Source organism: Macaca thibetana, chromosome 6 (assembly GCF_024542745.1).
Source record: "Macaca thibetana thibetana isolate TM-01 chromosome 6, ASM2454274v1, whole genome shotgun sequence".
NCBI classification, from domain to species: Eukaryota; Metazoa; Chordata; class Mammalia; order Primates; family Cercopithecidae; genus Macaca; species Macaca thibetana.
Window position 1 is genome coordinate 107701888 of NC_065583.1, and position 24832 is coordinate 107726719.

The following is a 24832-nucleotide window of genomic DNA, read 5'->3' on the forward strand; positions in this document are numbered from 1 at the left end:
TCAGGTAACAAATATACATATGCATACATATGTGCATGTGTACTCTCCAACACAGGAAAACCTGTCAGCATGAGATATTAACCAGGCATACTAGGATGGAATTTCTTTCTTTTTTTTTTTTTTTTTTTGAAATGGAGTCGCACTCTGTTGCCCAGGCTGGAATGCAGTGGTGCAATTTTGGCTCACTGCAACCTCTGCCTCCCAGTTTCAAGTGACTCTCCTGCTTCAACCTCCTGAGTAGCTAGGATTACAGGCACGTGCCATTGCCCTCAGCTAATTTTTGTATTTTTAGTAGAGATGGGTTTTTACCATGTTGGCCAGTCTCATCTTGAACTCCTGACCTCAGGTTATCCACCTGCCTTGGCCTCCCAAAGTGCTGGGATTATAGGCATGAGCCACCGTACCTGGCCAGGATGGAATTTCTAAGACATATTTCCTAACCTGGATATAGTGAGAAATATTCCATGGTTGTATGGATTGTAATTTTCTTTCCCCTCCCAAAAAAATGATCAAAAGGGAACATCTAAACCTTTTGTGTCCTCTTTTCAAATTATACCATTGGTAAAGGGAAGCATGGTATCAATTTAAGTAACACTTTCTGCCATGTCTGGTGCAATGCCCTAAATACCATTAAACCTGGAGTGTATTTCACTGTATTCAACCTGACCAACAGTGTGAGTGTGAGCAGATCTGTTTCCTCCAACAGGAGAGCTCTCCAAGCTTGTTCCGCTAATCCAGCTCCCTCTTCTCTCCTTCTGGCTCCATCCTCACATCTTGTTCAATGAGAGAGAACAGTAAACATACAGGCCTGAATGGCTCACTGTTGACTCTCTTTCTGAGAATCTACCCACTTCCCGGGTAGGAGGGAAGGCAGTGGAAGAGAGAATCTTCTGATGTTTAAAGAAAACAAATAGAAACTGACCAAAATGTTGTAAGAGAGAGCTTTCTCATTCAGTATGAAAGTTCAGAGTGCAGAGTAAGGCAAACAGCTTGAAATAGGAAGCATCATGACATATATAAATAATTCTGCTTGTTATAGAGTTTCAGATTTCTTAACATCAGCCAGGAAAACAAATTGTGGAAAGAGGTTATACAATTTGGCAGAGGTGGGAGTGTTTAAAATAATTTCTTTAACTAACTAAATGTCTCTTCCTGTTTGGTTGGTGCCAGGAGTTATTTGAACTAATGTAACCAAAGCAGAATTACTAATAATTGCTCTAATGGCAAACATTAAAAGGTATGACCTATAACATCATGACAGCACAAACACTGAGACACAAAAAGGAACTGAACAGGCTGTGCCATTCAATAAGCCATTCCTTACTGCATAACAGGAGTCCATCTGACCCAGATAGGAAGGGAGTGCAGACTTTGTGCTTCTCATTCTGCCAGGCATCAGTTTCTTTGCCCATCAAATGAGTCTGTCACAATAAAGATCCAAGGTTCCTAAGAGTGTTCAATCCTGTTCTAACTCTATGGTTATGATCTGCAAAAACAGCACAGGTCAAGAGAGCTTCCAGGCATCTGAAGCACAAGGTTAAGGAATGTCAGACAGTTTGAGTGTTACTAAAGGAAAGTGGTTTTGTTACTGGTCAATTTGGAACCATTATCATATCTACACAAGATCTGGTCATACCTTTCAATTAGCCAAAGGCTTAGCTTGGGAGATTGAAGAATAAATTCACCTTTCAAATGTAGGCTAATCAATCATAGCCAAATGTGCCACTCTGTGGGGCGTATTGATAATAGGGGAGGCTGTACATGTGTAGGGGCAGAGAATATATGGGAAAATATCTGTACCTTCCACTCAATTTTGCTATGAACCTAAAACTGTTCTTAAAAAGTCTATTACAAATAATAAAATAAGTTAAATAATTAATCAGGGTCTCCAGAACTCACAATCACTGCTAGAGGAAATGTAAACTGTTACAACCCCTTTGGAAAACACAGCAACATAACCTAATAAAGTCAGAGAAACTAACGCAAATCCAGTCCACAACAATTCCATTCCTACCTATAAACCCTAGCAAGAAACCATGTAATAAATTATAAATGGTCAAAATTCAAAGTAATCTTAATGTTCATCAAAGGAATAAATTGCAGTGCAATCATACAACAATATTCTAACAATCAAAATGAATTACAGATTAACACAGAAGGAAGTAATGAATATAATGTCAAGGGGGGAAAATCAAGTCACAAAATACACAGGATATGTTTCAATTAATATGAAGTTCAAGAAGAGTAAAAGTTAAAATTATTACTTAGGCATATATACATAGGTTATAACACTATAAAGAAAAGCAAGGAAATGGCTACTATAAAAGTCAGCATAATACCTGTTAGGAAAAAGAGAAGAATGTGATTAGGAAAGGAAAAGGGGTATTTGTACCCCCGGGGTCCATTGCTATGAGTGTATCTCTCTGTTTTTCTGTCTCTGTCTCCCTCTGCCTCTCTCTCACACACACATATATATACACATACAGACACAGGATAAATTATTTTTTCTGATATTTGCATGTGTATTAGTCCATTTTCACGCTGCTGATAAAGACATACCTGAGACTGGGCAATCTACAAAAGAAAGAGGTTTAATGGACTTACAGTTCCACGTGGCTAGGGAGGCCTCACACTCATGGTGGAAGGCAAAAGGCACTTCTTACATGGCAGCGGCAAGAGAGAGCTCGTGCAGGGAAGCTCCCATCTTGAAAACCATCCGATCTCATGAGACTCATTCACCATCATGAGAACAGTGCGGAAAAGACCCATCCTCATAATTCAATCACCTCTCACCAGGTTCCTCCCATGATACATGGGAATTGTGGGAGTTATAATTCAAGATGAGATTTGTGTGAGGACACAGCCAAATCATATCATTCTGCCCCAGCCCCTCCCAAATTACATTTTAAAACCAATCATGCCTTCCCAGCAGTCCCCCAAAGGCTTAACTCATTTCAGCATTAACTCAGAAGTCCACAGTCCAAAGTCTCATCTGAGACAAGGCAAGCCTCTTCCGCCTATGAGCCTGTAAAATCAAAAGCAAGCTAGTTACTTCCTAGATACAATGGGGGTACAGGCATTGGGTAAACACACTCATTCCAAATGGGAGAAATTGGCCAAAACAAAGAGGCTACCGGCCCTATGTAATTCTGAAATTCAGCGGAGCAGTCAAATCTTAAAGCTCCAAAAACGATCTCCTTTGACTCCATGTCTCACATCCAGGTCACACTGATGCAAGAGGTGGATTCCCACGGTCTTGGGCAGTTCTGCTGCTGTGGCTTCGCAGGGTAGAGCCTCCCTCCCAGCTGCTTTCATGAGCTGATGTTGAGTGTCTGTGGCTTTTCCAGGTGCACAGTGCAAGCTGTCAGTGGATCTACCATTCCGGGGTCTGGAAGATGGTGGCCCTCTTCTCACAGCTCCACTAGGCAGTGTCCCAGTAGGAACTCTGTGTCGGGGCCCCACCTCATATTTCCCTTCCACACTACCCTAGCAGAGGTTCTCCATGAGAGCCCCACCCTTGCAGCAAACTTCTGTCATGGACATCCAGGCATTTCTATACATCCTTTGAAATCTAGGTGGAGGTTCCCAAACCTCAATTCTTGACTTCTGTGCACTCGCAGGCTCAACACCATTGTGGAAGCTGCCAAGGCTTGAGGTTTGCACCCTTGGAAGCCATGGCCCAAGTTCTGCATTGGCTCCTTTCAGCTACAGCTGGAGCAGCTGGGATGCCAGGCACCAAGTCCCTAGACTGCACAATATGGGAACCCTGGGCCCAGCCCATGAAACGATTTTCTCCTAGGCCTCTGGGACTGTGATGGGAGGGTCTCCCATGAAGACCTCTGACATGCCCTGGAGACATTTTCCCCATTGTCTTGGGGATTAATATTCAGTTCTTCATTACTTATGCAAATTTCTGCAGCCAGCTTGAATTTCTCCTCGGAAAATGGGATTTTCTTTTCTATCGCACTGTCAGGCTGCAAATTTTCCAATCTTTTATGCTCTGCTTCCATTATAAAACTGAATGCCTTTAACAACACCCAAGTCACTTCTTGAAGGCTTTGCTGCTTAGAAATTTCTTCCACCAGATGCCCTAAATCATGACTCTCAAGTTCAAAATTCCATGAATCTCTAGAACAGGAGCAAAATGCTGTCAGTCTCTTTGCTAAAATGTAACCTTTGCTCCAGTTCTCAACAAGTTTCTCATTTCCATCTGAGACTATCTCAGCCTGGACTTTATTGTCCATATTGCTATCATCGTTTTGGGCAAAGCCATTCAATAAGTCTCTAGGAAGTTCCAAACTTTTGCACATTTTCCTGTCCTCTTCTGAGCCCTCCAAACTGTTCCAACCCCTGCCTGTTACCCAGTTCCAAAGTTGCTTCCACATTTTCAGGTATCCGCTCAGCAGCACCCCACTCTACTGGTACCAATTTACCGTATTAATCCATTTTCATACTACTGATAAAAACATACCTGAGACTGAGCAATTTACAAAAGAGGTTTAATGGACTTACAATTCCATGTGGCTAGGGAGACCTAGCAATCATGGCAGAAGGCAAAAGGCACTTCTTACATGGTGGCAGCAAGAGAGAGAGAGTGTGCAGGGAAACTCCCATTTTAAAAACCATCAGATCTCATGAGACTCATTCACTATCATAAGTACAGTATGGGAAAGACCCACCCCCATAATTCAATCACCTCCCACCAGTTTCTCTCATGACATGTAGGAATTGTGGGAGTTACAATTCAAGATGAGATTTGGGTGGGGACACAGCCAAACCATATCAGCATGTTTTCTTGCTAGGGTTTATAGGTAGGAATGGAATTGCTGTGGAACGGATTTGCTATGAGATACTAGTTTCTCTAAATGTATTAGATAATGCTGCTGTGTTTTCCAGAATGGTTGTAATAACTTACATTTCCTCTAGCAGCGATTGTGAGTTCTGGAGACCTTGGTTAATTATTTAACTTATTTTATTATTTTTTAATAAGACTGATGTTCAAGGTCCTCTCCAGAAAAATTAAATCAGAACTTCTGGGGCAGAGCCAAGGCATCACACTTTTCCAAAGATTCTAAGTGATTCCAGTGCAAAGCCAGAGTTGGGATCTGCTAATTTAAATAAATAAGTGGTTAGCAATATGCAAACCTATATCTTCCTTTTATAACACAGCCTACCCAGTCAGCTCTTAATTAAGATCTATTACATATAAGATTTTACCAAAGAACAACAAAAAGAGTTTTCTGTGAGTCTTAAAAGTGATTTTTAATCTACATTACTTACTGCTAAACCAGGAAAGCACTTAAACATTTAGCAAAATATTAAAGCTAAAATGTGATGGATACAATAATCTAGAAGCAAATAATATTTTTCAATACAAGTCAATTCAGAAGTACTTATATTTTTTAGGGCTAAGTAATGTTTCACAACACCTGAGTGGAGCCATTGAAATGTATTCAACACAATACATTTTTAGAAGACTAATTTTTTTAAATTCACATTAAATTCAACTTATTAAAATAAGTTCCATTCCGATTTCCAAAGCCACATATGTATTCATACAGGTCTCAATTTGTTCATCTAAGTCATTCAGTAGACAAACATTGATGAGACCATTATTATCTGTCAGGCCCTGTGGATACAAAGATGGGTGTGGTGGTCCCTGCCCTTGCGAAGCATACAGCTAGCTTACTTTTGTTCAGAATAAAATACAGATACTCTTTGACTCATGATGGAATTATATCTCAATAAACCAGTCATAAGTAGAAAATAGTGTAAGTTGAAAATAGGTGTTTTGTAAATATGATGGGATGGCCAAACACAAAACATAATATCCAAAAACCACTGGCCACGCAATGCACTGTGGAGTATTGACTGATTACTCTTGTGATTGTGTGGCTGGTTGACTGGGAGCCGTGGCTCGCCATTACTGTCTAGCATCACAAGAGCATCATACTGCATTTGGCTAGCCCAGGAAAAGGTCAAAATTCAAAATTTGAAGTACGCTTTCTACTGAATGTATATTGCTTTCACACCATCAGCTTTTACACAATGATAAAATCAAAATCATAAATCAAACCATCATAAATCAGGTACTGTCTATAAATATCTGGCCCATGAAATCACTATGTGATGAACTACAGCTCTAGGCTTAGTTCATTATTTGTAGCTCTAGACACAAAGAGTGTGAATAGAAGTAAGGAAACTGTCTGGACTACAAGAAAACTAATCTGCATGTTAAATTAATTCAACCTACATCATGTATCATGATATGAAAATTTACAGATATTTATAAAATGCCAAAAATGATGAACAAAAAGTACAATGAAAAAAAAATTATCAAAAATTTACATGGAAAGCAGAAGAGAGAATTTGGCATGGGTATCATACACAATCTTTAAGATGTTTTCAGGATTCTCAATGAGAATGAGAAAGGGGTTGTGCCTTAGAGCATCTTCCATTTACACAGCCTACTCAGAGCTCTGGCATGATAAACAAATCAGCCTTTTATACAGGAGATCAGAGGTTGGTGAGTCCAAGATAGCAATTGCAAATACAAATACACTCATAAGAAAGACATGAAATCAGGACGTTCTACAGAGCATGAGACCAACATGGTGGGCATGGCTGGATCATAAGCCCAAAAGGTAGAGGAGGAGGACTGAAACAAGCATAATGGCAGATTTTTGCTCCCTAAAACTTCTTTTCTGCTTCAGCACAGTCGAGACACTCATATTACAACCACCCCCGGCTGAAGATCACCTGAAAATAATCTGGGAAAACACCCATCACACACACTTTCATTCCAGAAAATTCACATAGTGATGTATAACACTGGAAGGTACTTCCTGGATTTTGCATCTCATATTGGCAAGATATACTTTATTTTAGCTTGTGGAATGAGTACTAAATCAGTTGCAACTTTAAAAAGTCTTTATCAGAATTTCAAGATGGCAACTCAATTTTTGACCTTCACATTCTGGGGATATTTCCAAACTAAATTATGCATGTAGCCACCAGTATAAGACATTAAGAATCCAGATACAACACTGTATGGTGCAAAGGTGGGGATACCAAGGATTCCAAGCTCTGGATTTGAACACATACCAAGCCTTCAGTTAACAGCTAGAATGAAATGGAAAGCCATTTAATTCTCAAGTTTCAAGTTGCTTGATCTGTAAAACGGACATGATATCTGCCCAGCCTACTACCTGGGATTGCGAGGGGGCTGTAATGAAAATAACAAATTGGGACAGGGCTCTCAAGAACTATAAATGCCAGTATTGGGGGGACTAAGCAGTTTTACACATTTCTCTGATCTTTTTAATACAAAAAACTATAATAAACAGTCACTAAATAGATATGTGGTATGTTTGAAAACAATTTTCCTCTGGTTACAATTTAAGGGCATAATTGCAAGGAGCTAGCTCCCTGCTTACCGGCACTGTAATTGCATCAGTGTAGCATACCAGATGTGCTATTAAGACAAATGTGCTGTAATCCCATGCTTCGGGCAGCAGGCGGTCATTAGGTGTTGTAAGTAGCAATTATGGCATACCTCCTCCTTTTCAGCCTGTATCGATTTTTCTTCCATTTGTTAATGTTGCTTCAAGGCTATGATTCAACTCCACCATTCATTCACCCAACAGATATTTGCTGATAGCCAACTGTGTGCAGGCACTCTTCTGCAAGATCTCCCCTTCCACCCCAGACGAGCTAGAATTCTCAGACGCCCTCCCACTTGACTCTCCAGGGACCCTGTTTTGTTTGGGAGACAAATGAAAATACATTGCAGTCTAATTTTATTATTGACAAGCAGAAAAAGTGTGGACTCATCATGCCTCGCAGATGGCGCTTTGAAGTCTGCATTGGTAGTCTGCCTTCAAACACAACCAGGAAACTGGCCATTCGCCTACAGCCAGGCAGGGTCCACTCAGTGCCCTTGCACTGGAAGCCAGTGTCTTGTGTCCAAAGTCCCAGATTTAGAAATATTATACTCTTTGGGTATGAGCTACAGCTTCAATGGATAATTTCATCCTTTCCTTCACCAGTAAGGCACAATCCACAAGGGATATTCTGGTGAGACTAGAAGAGGAAGGTAAATGGGATAAACCAAACAGGAAATCGGTATAAAAGGTGCTGCCATATCTTGAGGGAGAAAGGGGAGGTTGGAAAAAAGTCAACCAGGAATACAGATGGGCAACGATTATCCATGAATGAAAAAAAGAAATGAACCTCCACACCACATTTCTTTCATTCTTACTCAGTGTCAGTGACTATAAGGATGTTACCTTTCTTGTTTCTATAAAGAGCTAACCTTTATTCAGCACTTTATATGCATTATCTCATTTAATCCTGACAGTCATTCTATGATGTATATACTATTATTATCCTTATTTTATAGGGGCAGAAACTAACCCTTGACATAATTATGCAATTGCTCAGGCTCACTTAAGTAGTATATGGAACATGAAGGATTTGAACCTAGATTTTTCTACCTCCAAAACTCAAGTTCTTAACTATTATGCCTCCTATTATACAAAGGATGGCCTGAATTGGCCTCAACTGCAGTGATATATCTCATGCACTTATCAAGGAAAAATACATTAAAATCAACAACAAAAAAATCAAGACTATAAAAATTAAAAGTTTTGACAAGAAACATAGGAGAGTCATATACTATAAGAACTGGGGACTACTTTTTAAAAATCAAGGATTGACTCATATAATACCATATATACTTGTATCTCCTACTATAAACTGCAGATGGGAAGATGGGAGTAGTGAAGAAAAATTTATACAAGAATAAAAAGCTCAAAATAGATTTTGTTGTTGTTGTTGTTGTTGTTGTTGTTGTTGTTTGAGAGGGAGTCTTGCTTTGTCACCCAGGTTGGAGTGCAGTGGTGCGATCTTGGCTCACTGCAACCTCCATCTCCTGGGTTCATGCAATTCTCCTGCCTCAGCCTCCCAAGTAGCTGGGACTACAGGCATGTGCCACCACGCCTGGCTAATTTTTGTATTTTTAGTAAAGACACGGTTTCACCATATTGGTCAGGCTGGTCTTGAACTCCTGACCTCAAGTGATCCACCCACCTGAGCCTCCCAAACTGCTGGGATTACAGGTGTGAGCCACCACGCCCAGCCTCAAAATTTTTTTAAAGAGGGCAAGAAAAGAGAACCAGCCAGGTGTGGTGGCTCGTGCCTGTAGTCCCAGCTACTCAGAGGCTGAGGTAGGAGGATCATTTGAGCCCAAAAAAATTACCTAGTTGTGGTGGCACACACCTATAGTCCCAGTTACTTGGGAGGATGAGGAAAGAGAATCACTTGAGCCCAGAAGTCTGAGACCAGCCTGGGCAATACAGTAAGACTCCATCTTAAAAAAAGAAAAAAAAAGAAAAAAAAAGGTCAACAAATTGAGAGTGAGGGGAAAATAAGCAGAAGGAACCCGAGCTGAGCGAATTCTAAGGACCCAGGCTAACGCCCGTCACTCATGCTTCTTCTCTCCTCCAGATATTGACTTGATGTGTCGCTACTCACAGCACACATACATTCTCATGTCAAACTTGCAAAGTAAAGCAACTGCAGTTATAGGTGTGGAAGAGGACAGTAGGTATGTGGGGACCTAGGGTAGGATTACAGAATATTTTTTGAGGTTTCTATCTATACAGCTTCATCCCCACACCAAGGCTTATATCTGAGAGAGTCAAGACAAGGCCTCTTAAACAACACTGGGCCAAGTAAAGAGGACTTTGCAACAGGATGCACAATTAGTCACTTCCCTAAGAATGTACCATCTTTTCTGACTCCCTGCCTCACTGTGCTCCCCAGATCTCTCCTACCCAACTTTTTCAATCGTGGGGATTTTAACCTCCAAACATCGCTAGTTTTAAAACCAGTGTTTTCTCTACAAACCAATGTTTCATTTGGTTTGTAGATAAAATAGTACAAGGACAACTGCCAGCATTCAAATCCTATTAAGAAATCTATGAGAATAGCAAAATTTTAAGTTTTTCCTTCAAGGTTATGAAGATATTCCTTGGTTACTGTCATTTTTTAAATTCAGTTTTAATCCCCTGCGTGCAAGCAAAAACTGCTATATGCATCCTGCTACGTTTTAAGAGGAGAAAAGCCCCAGAGGAGGTAAGCCAAGAACGGGACTTCAAAACCTTCTACAGTCCCGAATGCTTTGGGAAGCACATTAGGGTAGGCTGTTGGCTTCCCTTTACATTTTTTGTTCTTGAAAATTATAATTGAGGGAGAGAAAGTGACCTGAATCCAACTCTACGTTCTATTTCCCAGAAGTGAGAGTAAGTGCGTAATTCTCTATTCCAGTATGAGGGCCATTGTGGCCAGACAAAAGTAGGAAGCTTATTTTTTAAGGAAGAGTTGAAGCTGCTGTTTCTTATTGAACATGTAGTACCTTAAACAGAGAATGTGTTCAATAAGAGTTTACCTACTTAAACTGAAAAATGAATTCAAATGATTGGGGGGAGAGGAGTCCTTTTCCTTAGAAGTTTAATTCTATATTAAATTCTTTACTGCCAGAAAACACATTCCTCAAAAATTAAAAACTACAAAAGGAAGGTAAGACAAAGAGGATATTTTAAAATTAAGGATTTAAAACTTCACAAATAATATACATATATATATATATAGTGCTGAGGATTGTAAAACAATTTTATCAATTTACCATCGTAACAAGTGCCATAGGATCTAAAGAACATTCTCTCCACCCCTAGTATTCATCCAGTGAGTTGCCTTAGCAACAGAAAGAGTATACTACCAGCTTGAAATGTCAGAAAAGATGTAGAGATGTTTGTCTAATTAGATACTATCAGAAGTGACAGAAGGCCAGACAGCAATACTGAGTATGTACACAATCCCTTGAAAAATGTCAAGATTTCCAAGAGAAACAAACAAAACCCCAGAATCAGTTGTTATCCATAATGTATTGATTTCAAAATTAAAAAACAAAAACCCAGAAACATGTATTTCCTGTATTTTGTAATAAACCTGTCCTTTATGGGTTTCCTACCCACTGGTGTTTCAGCTAATGTTATTTCAAACTTGTCGTCCAGTACACAGCTTTACAGCAGAGTAACAAAGCTGACATTTCACCTCGTCTGTGGGCCAGCAAGTAAGTCTTATAAATCAGTTTACCCTTCTCTGGTTAGTAAGACCCGGACACAGTGCAGTCATCAGGCCAACCTACAGTGCCAGGCTCTGGGGCCTTGCTCTATTTTCTTTCTATATCTACGGCCAGCAGACAGTATTCAAAGATAAAAACACAAGCCACGCTCCATTTCAATCATTAAACAAATCTTGCTTCCTACTGGCTACAGATCTCTTTTCTCTATTCAAAGAAAGAGAAACAGATATTTTTCTCTGTCAAATATTGCTAGGCCACACATTCCCTTCTCTTGTTGCCTAGAAAGTTCAGGGTATGTGACTTGAAGCAAGATGTGGCTGTCACATAAAATGAGTAGTTCCCATCCACTCTTTTGTAATGAACTGTTAATTCCTATGTAATGGCTTTTCCTGCAGATAAGAAGCAATATTAAAACTGCTTTTTAAACTTCTTAAGTGAACACCAAACAATCAAGACACATTTTAAGAACTGCTGGACCAAACATCTACTGTTTCTCAAAAAGCTGCTGAAATTAAAAAAATAATAAATTTAGGGGAAAAAAAAGAACTGCTAGATAACCCTAACTCTTATAAACTTTCTTCTAAAGTCTTTCGGGCCTCTGCAATTCTTTTCCTTTTCTTTCCATTATGTGTAAAGCATAGAAAAACAAACATTCTCCTTCAAAAGGAACTAATTTATGAAGACCCTATTAAGGCAAGAGCAGAGCGTTACACTAACGACCCTTCTCCATAGTAAAGCATCACATTACTTTACCTATACATTACACGTGTGGGCCGTGACAAGGTTTTCTATATTTCCTTTAACTTACTACTCATTATGCTGTGACTTGTACTTGGATTTGTCCTTGCAACTAATGAATCATTTCTCTAATTTCTGGATTCAAGTTTAAATCTGTTGTGGTTGTTATAACTCTATTGGTGCTATTGCAAGTTAAGGAGTGTACTCTTAATCTGATTTTTGGAATAAATAATTAAAATATTAAATTCTCTAAGCCACCCTCAATGGGTTCTACTAGTTCCACTAGTTGGTTTTCTTTGGGGACAGCTCTCCAACCAACCATAGACCCACAGAATGAGAATGAGAAGCTGATCCTCTAAATACATCAGCTGTGTTTAAGTCCAAAACATTCCTGTAGAAGAGTTCCAAAAGTTCAATTGGCTTACTTTAAAATTTTCTTTCACTCATAGAACCAATTACAAAGGCAGGAGAAAAGCTTAACTCTTAAACTTGACAAAGCAATCTACCAGGCAATGCTTTGTTTTGTTAAATATTTTAATATTTTTTCCCTGCAGATTCAATTCATGGTAGCACCTTCACAAAACCAGGTTTGGCACTTTGTGAGGCCGAGGCAGGTGGATAACTTGAGGTCAGGAGTTCGAGACCAGCCTGGCCAACATGGTGAAACCCCATCTCTACTAAAAATACAAAAATTGGCCAGGCACAGTGGCACACACCTGTAGTCCCAGCTACTCAGGAGGCTGAGGCAGGAGAATCATTTGAACCCAGGAGGCAGAGGTCACAGTGAGCCAAGATCATGCCACTGTACTCCAGCCTGGGCAACAGAGTGAGGCTTCGTCTCAAAATAAATAAATAAATAAACAAACAGGTTTGGTTATTTTTTATGATTGATATAACAAAGAATCCACCTGTTCCATAATGAGCAGAAGAACTTCTGCTTGTTAGGAGACCTTTGATCCTATGAACTACTTTTACCTAGACAACTGGAAGAGTCCAAGTTCATTTTTCAAAATAATAGTAATTTACTCTGGCAAAAAATATCTTGAGTCTTCCAAACTGTTATATATTTGTTTGTAAGTGTAAACATATATGAGAAATATTCTTTATATGACCTCTTTGTTTTTTTAAGGATCTAGGCTTTATTTTTCTCTTAAATTAGAAAACCTAATCAGGACAAGCTCGACCCACTCCATAGGTTAGGAGAGAAGCTACTGTGTTCACAGGAATGATGCCATCTGTCTTTGCAGATGCCACTTGTGGTCCCCTTGGGTTCTTTACCCACATGGCATCCCCTCACTGGTGCTGGCAAGCTTGGTGCTTGCCAGACATGTCAAGCTACTGGGAACACAAGTAAAGGAAGGTAGTTTGATGGAGCAGGAAGGTCGGGGAGGCTTTCAACTCCAAAGTCATCTGAGCATCAACACATAAAACATCAGAATGTGTTATCCCAGTTAACCTAATTGTCAAAATTATACAAATCTCTGAGAAAAGATTTCTGCCCAAAAAAACAAACAAGCAAAAACCTCAAAACAAAAAAAAAATTAAATTAAATTGTGAGATTCTGTTGAATAATTACATTACTATTCAATGCTTTACTCCAAATTTGAGCTTCTGAGACCCTGAACAAGGCACTATTATGAATGCTATTTCATAAAAGGAATGGTCATAATTTTATGAACTAGAAATCCAATTTTATTTATGGTCTAAAATTAAATAAAATCTGGGATATTTCCTTTCCTCGAGCACATAATGAAGTTGCATTGTGACTAATGACGGGTAAGACACAGGGCTGAAAGAAGGCTCTGCTTTTTGTTACAAGATCCATGCTCCACTCAGACTCTGGCCTTTTTCCAGGTTCCCAGTCCTTCCTCATAACTCTCAATGATTGACAAGGTAAAAAAAAATAAGAAGTTTATTACAAAATGCAAAGAATACAGTAATGTGTCGCAGAAGGGTTTTGATCACTCTTCCAAGACAAAGTCATTATAGAAATCAATGAATACTCATTCGGTAAGATCTATTTATATTTGAATAAATCATAAATAAATAAACACCAAAAATTTTTAATAAGAGTGAACACTGAGTATTAAAATAATTTTTGGACAAGTACTGGAAGAAATAATTGCTAGGAAAGAAATTGTTTTCCACCTGTGATGCCACTGCCACTAATACATTATAACTTCCAGTGGGTCCAATGTCACAGTTTATTTCTCACATCATTATTACAATTTATCTACCTCAAGACAAGCAATACAAATAAAATATGTATACTAAAAAAGATGTATAAGCACATGAGTTTTTAAACTGCTTAGATTAAAACTCTATTAAATTAAAAGCACAACAAAAAACAAACCCAAACAGCTCAAGATTAGTAGAAGCCCACCAAATGGTTATGAATAGGCAATGAGTCAAAATACATCCATAGAGTATACGTGTGCATTGTAAAAATCTAATATAATCCAGTTAATCTAGGGCATCAATGTTAGTCCTTCACCAAATACTTTTGTTTATTCCCAACTATAAAATGATTAATTTATGTCCAACTACTTAGTTTAGTAAATACAATAAAAACTCCACGTTTTCCTTCTACCTAGTATCTAATACAATTTCTGAAGTACAAAATTAAAACACAGAAGAATTTATATTTCAATCTACTCATCTAACTGCCCAATTTGTTTTTTAATGTGGAATAATTTTGACAGAAATGTACTGATAAATACATCTGTTAAGGCCTACCAATCTAAACTTAGCCATTATCCATATATGAGCCCCTACATACATACATGACAGAACTGAGGTGTGAAAAGGCAGACACAGAGATTTAAACACATGGTGGGCTGAATGAAATCTCATAAGATGGTCATAACTTTCAGATTAAAATTCAGCTTCAAACATGAGCATTAACCCTGTCGCTTGACACTGATGTTGTAAAAAAGCTACACTACAAGTCTAGGCTGCAGACAATGTTACCTCAAATACTATAAACTGCCTTTAGAGAAAGTCTAGAAACACTCCTAGAAATTTGCAAAGAATTACTTAAATGCCAGGATTTTATACTTTGCCTTTAGCTTCATTTGTCCAAACCAATTGTATCTGCTTTCTACCTATGCACATATAAGTACATACAATACACTCTATATATGAAAATTTATTCACATGCACATACCAACATCACCTCTTACTGAAAACTTAATATGTTCAGATACTCTTCTAGAGGTCTTACCATACATTATCTAATTAAATCATCACAACCAGCTAACGAAGCAGGTACTACTATGCCTCATTGTAGAAATTAAAAATGTGCAGCACCAGAACTAAAATATCTTGCCCAGGTCTCACAGCCAGGAGGTAACAAGGTCAGGATTTGAACCTGGCTCCACAGCACACATTCTTAACAACTAGGACACTAGAATAGAAAAGTGTTTTACCATGAAAAGAAACTGCTCCAATTTTTCTCTCATGAAAATACATATATTACGTATAAATACTGACAGCGGGGACAGAAAGGACCTCCTCGTGACATAAATCTGTCTGTTATAAAAATATAGATAAATCAAAGTCCATGACAGCTAAAAGCTTGGCAAACAAGAATGTATACCCAAATAGTAATGAAAATGGCAATAGGATGACCCTTGACAATTTGGGGTTTAGCTCAGTGTTCTCCAAACTTACTTTTTCATGTATCTCCACCAGCAAAAATAACTTTGAGCAGGCATGCCCAGCATGGAAAATTGTATGCTTGTATTATGGCAATCCACAGATTAAATACTAGAGAGTATTAACGTATTTCTAAATATCGGCATGAAAAATAAATAAAATGTGGGTAACATGAATTCCATTGTGGAGACCCTTAGTTTAAGCTATTCATGTGCAGTTATGAGGTTCCATGACCTTCAACAATTTGTAATTTTTCAGAGGCACAAATTAAACTGCTGTAGACACCAAGCTGCTGTGCTGAGACTTGCTGGCCTGAGGAGGAGCTGTGGGACTGGCCTGCTTCTGCCCCTGCATGAGGCTGTGATGCTCTTCCTTTACTTAAGGGAAATCATGAAACCTTTGTGTCTTTGTCAAAATGGATCCGCGCCCCCCCTGCCCAGAAAAAGCCACTCTCCAATATTATAGTTAGAAATATTTTTAGAAATCCAAGAGACTTAAGAAAATGAAGTTTCTTAGCCAGAAAACATTATATGTATATAATATTTAGATATAGATAATATATATCACAGATATATAAATTTATATATACTATATATATTAATATAGATCATACATGTCATCTATCACTTACATATGTGAGATAGAAAGGGTGTATCTCCAGACGATCAAGTATTACTATTGCAATTCCCCTGTATAAAAGGGCTTAGCACATAGCAAGAGTTTAAGAAACATTTGTTGAGCCAGGTGCCTATAATCCCAGCTACTGGGGAGGCTGAGGTGGGAGGCTCACTTGAGGCCAGGTGTTTGAGACAAGCCTGAGAAATACAACAAGACTCTGTCTCTAAAAAAAAAGAAAAGAAAAATTTAATTAGCCAAGCATGTGACACACACCTGTAATCTTCGATACCTGGGAAGCTGAGGCAGGAGGATCACATAAGCCCAAGAATTTGAGGTTGCAGTGAGTTATGATTGTGCCACCATCCTCCAGCCTGGGCAACAGAGCAAGAGGACCCTGTCTCTAAACCAGCTAATGAAGCAGGTACTACTGTGACTCATTGTAGAAATTTAAAATGTACAGCACATTTATTAAATAATTTATTTAAAATATTTTATTAATACTGTATTTTAAAAAGTATTTGTTGAATGAATGAATGAATGAATGTTGTATCCAAAGACCTTTCAAGTATCATCACTGCAACTCCCCCTTGTATTTCATATCTCTTTGCTGAGTCCTTGGGGATAATAGCGAGCAGAACAAACACCACCCACACCCTCAGGGAGCCCACGCCATACGTATCAATCAGCCACCACACAGGAGAGTGCAGCACACAGGATTCAGGCATGGCTCGGTGCTGGACTAGACTTGTGACTTCCCTTATCCAAGGTCTTAAAAACAAGAGACGTCTTTAAGTGCCCAGGAGAGTTTTAGTGTGACCCTGATTAAAGGAAAGAAACAGAGATCCTCTTGGTTTGTGACTTACGGCCTTATAATTCTGTTTATAAAACTCCCACCCCTTTACCCAGAGTAGTGCATTTAATCTCATCCATGATCGAATTTAAGCCAACCTGAAACTTACAACTAGAATTTATCAGGAAGCAGAAACTCTCAAAAACAGCATCATCTGACTACAAAGCTAAGGACACAGGAACGATACAAAAAAAAACCAATATGTGTTGTATTCAATAAATTACAAAACAACATCTGTGTATTTCCAATAAAATTATATATAACTTGTAATCACCAATAAAAAGCAGCTATTGGCTGGACACGTTGGCACATGCCTATAATCCCAGCACTTTGGTAGCCTGAGGCAGAAGGATCACTGAAGTCAGAAGTTCAAGTTCAGCCTGAGCAACACAGTGAGACCCCAGCTCTCAAAAGAAGATTTTATTTTTTCATTTTTAAAAAGCATCTATTGATCAGTTTAGCCTCATGTCTAGTATGGGCCTATATATAACATCTATAGCCTTGTTCCTATGCAGATTCCAAATACTTGGTATTCAGAGTCCATTTGGTCTTTAGTACTCCAAAACCTAGTACAAATGTACCACAAATGCTCTCGGTGACACTGACATTTTCAAAGATGTCAATTCATTGGTTATGTTTCCCATGTTGTCACATGTCTTCTAAGTGTTTCACAAAGTTGGCGACGTGAGCTTTCTTGTCCAGTGACCCTACCTATTTGGAAATGGGGCAGCAATGTCCTCTTCCCATAGCAAGAAAACTTTCCAAGGGAAGTGGAGCCACAGCCCAGAGCAGCTGACTCAACAGCATACCATAAAGAAACAGTCTTTTCCCCACTTGAGACAAGGCCTTTCCATTTATTGCACACCTCCTGGCACAAGTCACATAAGCCAGCCCAGAGATGAGTGGCTCAGGACCTCAGGGAACCCCTTCACATCACAGCAAGATTCAGGTAAAATGTGGGCAGGAAAACCTGCCCAGGGGAACAGACAGTATAGCATAAGGAACATTCTGAACTTGACACACACAGGGGATATCTGAATTTTCTGGTGATGACCCACCTTCAAGTGAAGAACTTCCCAACACAGTCCACTCTAGAGGCAATTCCAGATGGGTCAGAGCCAGCACGAGCTCCTCATCCAAGGCAGGCAGTGCTCCCGCCGTCAAGGCAAATGGGGTCAGCAGGGTCTGGTGGCTACAGGCTGTGAGGCGATTGGCCTGCGTCACCAGCAGACGAGCCAGCCTGCAAGCCATGTTGTCCACGTAGGTCACTGAGCCGGAGCCCATGGTCACTGGAGAGTAACCTTCTGAACAGAGGCACACAGATACCGTCACCGTCTCCTGAAGCCCATGGCCTGGACAACAAGACAGTGAACAGTTCACCCCAAGTCTGTAGGAGATGCTCTCACAGGGGTCCAATGTGCTAGCTCTACCTCACAGCTTAAGCAGACAACACGCCCCGGGAGAACAAGGTGGAAAGGAAAGCCAGCCCATTACCCTTACACACTGCCAAGCACGTGGGCCAAACTAATGCTGACTCCATCTTCTTTCAGTAACTCCTGATTTTAAAACTTACCTTTATGAGCTCTGAGCATTTGAGCGTCTGTTCTTCTATCATTACCAAACACTGCTATTCAGCATTCCTTTAACCTTTTACTCCTACCCTGACCCCTGAATTTGTGTTTGTCTTCAAGTCCTCTGCTCTTTTCCACTCACATATTCCAAAAATATGTGACTCCTGAGTCACATATTTTTACATATTTATTTAAGCGATAAGTTTATAAGATAGCACCATACAATTACACAAGTTTGCCCTAATTTCATAGAGCTCCTTTGAATGTGAGTAAAGGTGGGTGAAGACTACCCAAGAGAAAACAAAAGGGAAAATATATATACATATCTACGTGTGTGTGTTGTTGTTCACTGCCCCCTCTTCTGATAAGTGTCTTGTCTTGTAGGTGTTCTCAATATTTCTCCTGAGAGTGTCACCAAATCCTGCTGTTTGTCCCTCCCTCCATTCTTCCTCTTCTTTGTCCCACTCTCTTATATTGCCAGAGTTGGGAAGCTCTTACCCAGGTACATTTTTATGCTGCCCTTGGCAGAATTTTCAGGAATTGATGGCACCATATCACTATGATCATGATAATCATGACTGGACAGAGAAGAGTTATTCAGCTACCACTGGTCCATAGCACCCTGTTGCCCCCAATCAAATGGCTAACAGGTACAAGTCATTCCTCCTCTGCCTTATTCTCCAAAGACTTTCCCCAGAGGCTGTGCAGCTAGGGCTTCAAGGAACAAGAGCATCCTAAGTTCACTGAAAGAGAACTAGTGTCACTTTGTCATTGACTCTTAAAAGTGGTCTCATGGTACAGGCACAGAATGCACCCACCTCCCACCAGACTACACATACCCAGTAAATATTAAATAAATCTCTCTTACAAATTTTTGAAAGGTTGTCCTGGTAAAGCTGTCACCAGGGAAATTCAAGGTTCAGAAATAGAAGCTGTGACCTGCCTCTAGATTCTGTTAAAATGAAGGCAAGAAACCTCACTTTTAAGTAGACCACAATATAAACAAAAGATTACATTCTCTTTCTCCTAAGGAAGGAGGAGGAGAGTCACCACCACATGCCAGTAAAGGAAAAGATTAAAAGTTTTGAAAATAAGAGTGGCACTTTAGTTATTATTTTTTCTCCTTTCTCTATAAGGGCTTGATAAAAGAGAAAACCAAGAAAAGAGGGTGAAACTAAAGGTAGGGAAAACATTAGCCAGAGCAAAAGGGCAGAGGGAAAGCAACCAACAGCCGAAGTAACTATGTGCCATGAATTAGGTTTGTTTTTGTTTTTGTTTTGAGATGGAGTCTCGCTCTGTCTCACAGGCTGGAGTGCAGTGACACGATTTCAGCTCACTGCAACCTCCGCTTCCTAGGTTCAAGCAATTCTCCTGCCTTAGTCTCCCAAGTAGCTGGGACTAAAGGCACCGGCCACCATGCCCAGCTAATCTTATATTTTTAATAGAGATGGGGTTTCCCCACGTTGGCCAGGCTGGTCTCAAACTCCTGACCTCAGGTGATCCTCCCACCTCGGCCTCCTGTAGTGCTGGGATTACAGGCGTGAGTCACCATGGCTGGCCCATTAATTTGGTTTGACTGTTTCTTTGTTTGTTTTTGGTTTTTTTTTTTTTTTTAATGATGAAGATTACTGGGCTAAAGAGAGAAGTGCTTAAAATTACCGATGGTCTCAGAAATTGGACAACAGATTAATTCATTGACCAAGACCAGGGAGAGCTAAGAGGTATCTGCACTTCTCTACAATTCTCACTGTGTCTGTGTTGTTTGCATATTCACTGGCTACCTTCTTTCCACGTGTAGCAGATATGTTACAGAAGCACATAGGAACATATTGCTTTAAAAATGATCTCAATCTTAACTCTAAGAAAAATTAAAGAGTCTCTTTATGATCCAAAATAAAAGGACCTGAAAGACCCACAGTTAAGAAAAACCAAATCAATAAAAAAGAATTCTAAAATGCCCTCCCTGTCCTGTAGGTAATGACATTTTAATTCTACCATTAAAGCCTGATGACCCTTAAATGCACAACCCACATACCAATAAAAATATAAAACAACTATATCAAGAAGGGCTATTAGCCCATCACAATATATGAACAGGATGCATTAATTTATCATCTATCAAGAAGACAACTAGGGAAATTACAGGTTTCAAAACGTAAGCATTTTGATAATGGGGAGAGAAAGTTCTGGAGCTGGAGATACCCCAAGGAAGATTCTGGATGGACAGGGCATCAAGGAAAGAACCCCAATGACCAAAGGGAGCAAGCAGAGGAGAGGCAGACCTATAACTGCCAGGCTGCCCACAGAAGAATGAGGAAGAGAGAAGACAAACTTTGTCAATGTCAGTTCTGCCTGAGCCAACCCTGGCAATGGGTCTGAGGTTATAGGCGGTGATTAGGAGGTGATACTCAATAGACAGTGTTTCCTCCATTTGATTGCATCCAAAGCACACCCAACCATAAAAGTTGGGTGCAGTCAATAGGATGAGTCTGCCTGGTCTAAGTTAAGACTCCTAATTAAGCAGCAGATACAGCTGGAAGAATCTCAGATGTGAGTGTTCTTCCTAATGTACACACACACACACACACACACACACACACACACACAGAGGCACACACATTCCTGACCTTGCAGCACTGTTTTCTTTTTCTTCCTGGCTCTCTTCCTGGCCTACATCCCTAGAGGGAAGTTATTTGCAGACCAGTTTCCCAGTCACACAACAAAGAGGACACCTCACCTGGAATGCTGGACTGGAGAACGTTATCCTCGATGCGCTCTGCAATCATGACATGTCGCTGATGAGATCCGTCATAAGTAAAGTAAAACTCCGCATCTTCAGGAAGATACACATTTTTGTCAAACTTCGCATAGACCGTCATCTGCCCCTGAAAAAGGAATAAGTCGGGGCATTGTCACACTTCCTTGTCCTGGCTCTAAGAAAGCACAATACAAAGGGCCTGGGTCCATAACAGTGTCATTTGTTATATTCACTTCACGTGGTTGAGTTCAAATAGCATGAGTGCTTCCTTCCAACAACAACACATTTGACATTAGGGAAGATGCTTCCTGATGTATTAGGTATGGGTATCAGAGCTGGTTTGTTCTGTTTTTAAAGTTAAAGAAGTTCACGGCATAGGAAAGAATTTTTCTTTCTCTAAAATGTACTAGATGTAGGAGTGTGGTACTTCATTGCCTTTTGCTTTTCAAAAATTATTTTTAGAGACAGGGTCTCACTATGTTGCCCAGGCTGGTCTCAAACTCCTCTGCACAAGCCATCCTCTCACTTCAGCCTCCCTGGTAGCTGGGACTACAAGGATGTGCCACCACACCCAGCAGTCTTTTACTCTGAATTTCTACCAGCTGAACATCATGGCTTGAGTTAATTTTTATCCTGTACCTAAAATGCCATTATTAGTACAAAAGTTCATGATAATTATTCTTATCTCTGGCCTTACCCTGTACTAGACCATAGTCAGTTGTAAGAATCTTAAATATTTACAAACATTGCCAAATAAATAGGACTACTCCCTCTCCCTTGCTATGCTATTTCCATTTGCTATTTCTCTTCTCTGAGGGGTTTCCAAGTGCTGTTTCCTCACACTTTCTCTTAAGAGCTTCTGGTTGGCACAAAGCCCTGCAAAATGCCTTGGTCTCAAGGACAGGAGCTGCCACCTCAGGTCACTGAGGCATCCTCTGAGGACTAATGGCAAAGGAAGTGGGGCAGCAGGCTGGGGCTCTTAGGTATGTTGTCATCCTGAGGCTTTACGGAGGGGCTATAGCAGCCGTGTTGCACCCAGGGGAACAGCAGCTATGGTAGGGACTGCCAGGTCATCTCCAGACCCCAGAGGCTTTGAAGGATTTGTGCTACTCCCTACCCAAAACACAAAAAGCAATACAAAGTGGGGCCTCCAGAGAGAGAGCGCATTCTGCCCAGCCTGTGGGAGTGGCGGGGAAATGGAAACCTGGAGGCGGAAAGGGTCGCCCACTTTGGAGGGCCTCCAGAGCTTGGCCCGGCGTGGAGAAGCATCTGGGCTTTTGTGTGCTTGCCCAACAAAAACAAACCTGTTCGCCAAGATATCTTTACCCTGTGATAGAGGAGAAGGTGAACAGAGAAAAGCCTACACAGACTCCTTAACATCAATTTGCCTCTGACAAATATCAGCAAGACATTTCACAGGACACTAAGAGTTAAGCCAATCAGGATCAAAAACAAAATCAGTGCAGGGTTTTCTAGTAGCCACATGGTTATTTAATCTCAATTTTTTACAATAAACAAAAAGCTATGCATTTCTAGTGGTTTGCAACCTATCACACACACAGTTATCTGAAATTATGAAATGGTATAAATACAAAGTACGGAGTTCTGAAAAGTCACTGGTTGGCAGTTTTAATTGCCCTTTTTCTGCATATGAGCATGCATGTGTATGTGCACACATAAACGTAATCAATAGAAAAGCAACATGCCAAGAAAAATCTACCATACAATAGCTTCCAAAAAAGTTCAGGAAGGAGATCTGAAAAGCAAAAAACAACAAATGTCTAACATGACTGAGAGAGGAAACTCAGACGAAATTCCATTTCCTAAAAAAGGAAGAACAGCTTGCTTTAGTCATGTTCCTGGTTGCTAAAAAGACTGTTAACTATCCACAGGCAGATCTAACCTGACCTGTTCGTGATTTTTTTAAAATAAAAAACAAATTATATAAACAGATCAAAAATTTTCACAGATCACAAGGATATCTAATCTGCATCTATTCAAAACAATGATCATATTACTATTATATTTGGTTGGGTGTTCAAGGACTACAACTTATGAGAGTTTAATTGCAACCCTTTCTAATGCAATACAGCCCTGAACATTACAGTCTTGTAATTCATCACGCCTGCCTTTCAAGAACCATGCCATGCTTTACGCTAGTAAAAGGATAACCAAAAGTTATGTGAGTAATAAGACATGCCCATTAAGGAGATTAAAGAGAGATGCCCAGAAGTCCTAACACTCAGAAGAGATTCAGCAATAAAAAGAGTCTCTTATATGGTAACCAGAAAAACATCAGAAAGACCTGGATAAACATGCTATGGGAAAAGAGGGGGTGATACAGAAACCAACAGAGAGACCCTATTAGACAGAAATGGATGGGCAGGAGAGGAAGACAAGGAACGAAAATATGAAGATGAAATAACAAGAACATTTTCATTCAGAAAACGCAGATAAAGCTCAAAGGAGATGGATTTAGATAAAGCACTTAAGAGATCAGCAGGAAGAGCGGTCTTCTGAAAGAATATGCAAGTTGAAAGAATATGCAAGTACAGCTTAAATAGCCAACCACAGGTGGCAATTTTTTGGGTAACAGTGGGATCTTTCTAATCACTGAGGCCACTGAAAATCTGCTACTCTTCTTAAAAGGCCACCAATTTCATATATGACAAAGACAAAATTCCAATGTACAGAATTCCAGAGTACCTCTTTCAGTTCCTCATCTGGATCCAATTGCATTCTTTGTTCAGGCAATTGAAAACTAGAAACTTTCCTGAATAAATTTGTTGGCATAAATATCAGAATCACTCTGCTCCTACACAGAAGCAATAGAGATGTGTTCTCACGTTTCTATAAACTATTTCCAAAATATAAAACACTCAAATATGCCAATGAAATTTCTGGAAACAATAAGAAGCATGCTAGGCAAAATTATATCCCCAAATTAATCAACAAGTTTAGTGTACTCTAGTCAAAACCCATTTTTCAAATGAAACTCAACAAGCTTATTCTAAAGTTCATCTGGAGGAATAAATACACTAGAATTGAATTGATACTGTTGAGAGAGAATGTTTGGACTGTCAAAGCTTGCTCTACCACAAAGCAAAACATACAATAAAACCAGGGTCATTTAAACAGAGTAATAGTAGCATAGAGACAGACAAGTGCAAAGTCCGAGGCAGACACATGTACCCATGGAAATCATGCAATAATAGATAGCATTTCAAATCAGCAGAGAAAGAATGGACAATTCAATAAACGGTTTTAGAACAATAGCTATCCATTAGGAGCAAAAACATGCATTCTACCAAATGATTAAATTTCTAATTAATTCAATATCTAACAAAAAATCCATAAAAGCATAAAATTAGAAGACTGTTTAAAAGTTTTCATTATTTAATAAATAACAGCAGTTAAAGGTATTTAGATTTCATCTGCATTGATATGATCCTAAACTATCAACCTTTTTTCATTTTTCCTATTATCTTCCAGTC

At 39.6% G+C, this 24832-nt stretch overlaps 1 protein-coding gene across 3 annotated transcripts in view; it reads right to left on the reverse strand.

The window, feature by feature from the left end:
• ARHGEF28 (Rho guanine nucleotide exchange factor 28) overlaps positions 1–24832 on the reverse strand; it is a 313178-nt gene that overhangs the window by 164831 nt on the left and 123515 nt on the right. For all 3 annotated transcript variants that reach the window (XM_050793496.1, XM_050793501.1, XM_050793497.1), the window contains exons 3-4: positions 21318–21465; positions 18068–18361 (exon numbers count right to left, since the gene is read on the reverse strand). In XM_050793496.1, the coding sequence (XP_050649453.1) occupies positions 18068–18361; positions 21318–21465 (442 nt within the window). The remainder of the gene's footprint in view (positions 1–18067; positions 18362–21317; positions 21466–24832) is intronic.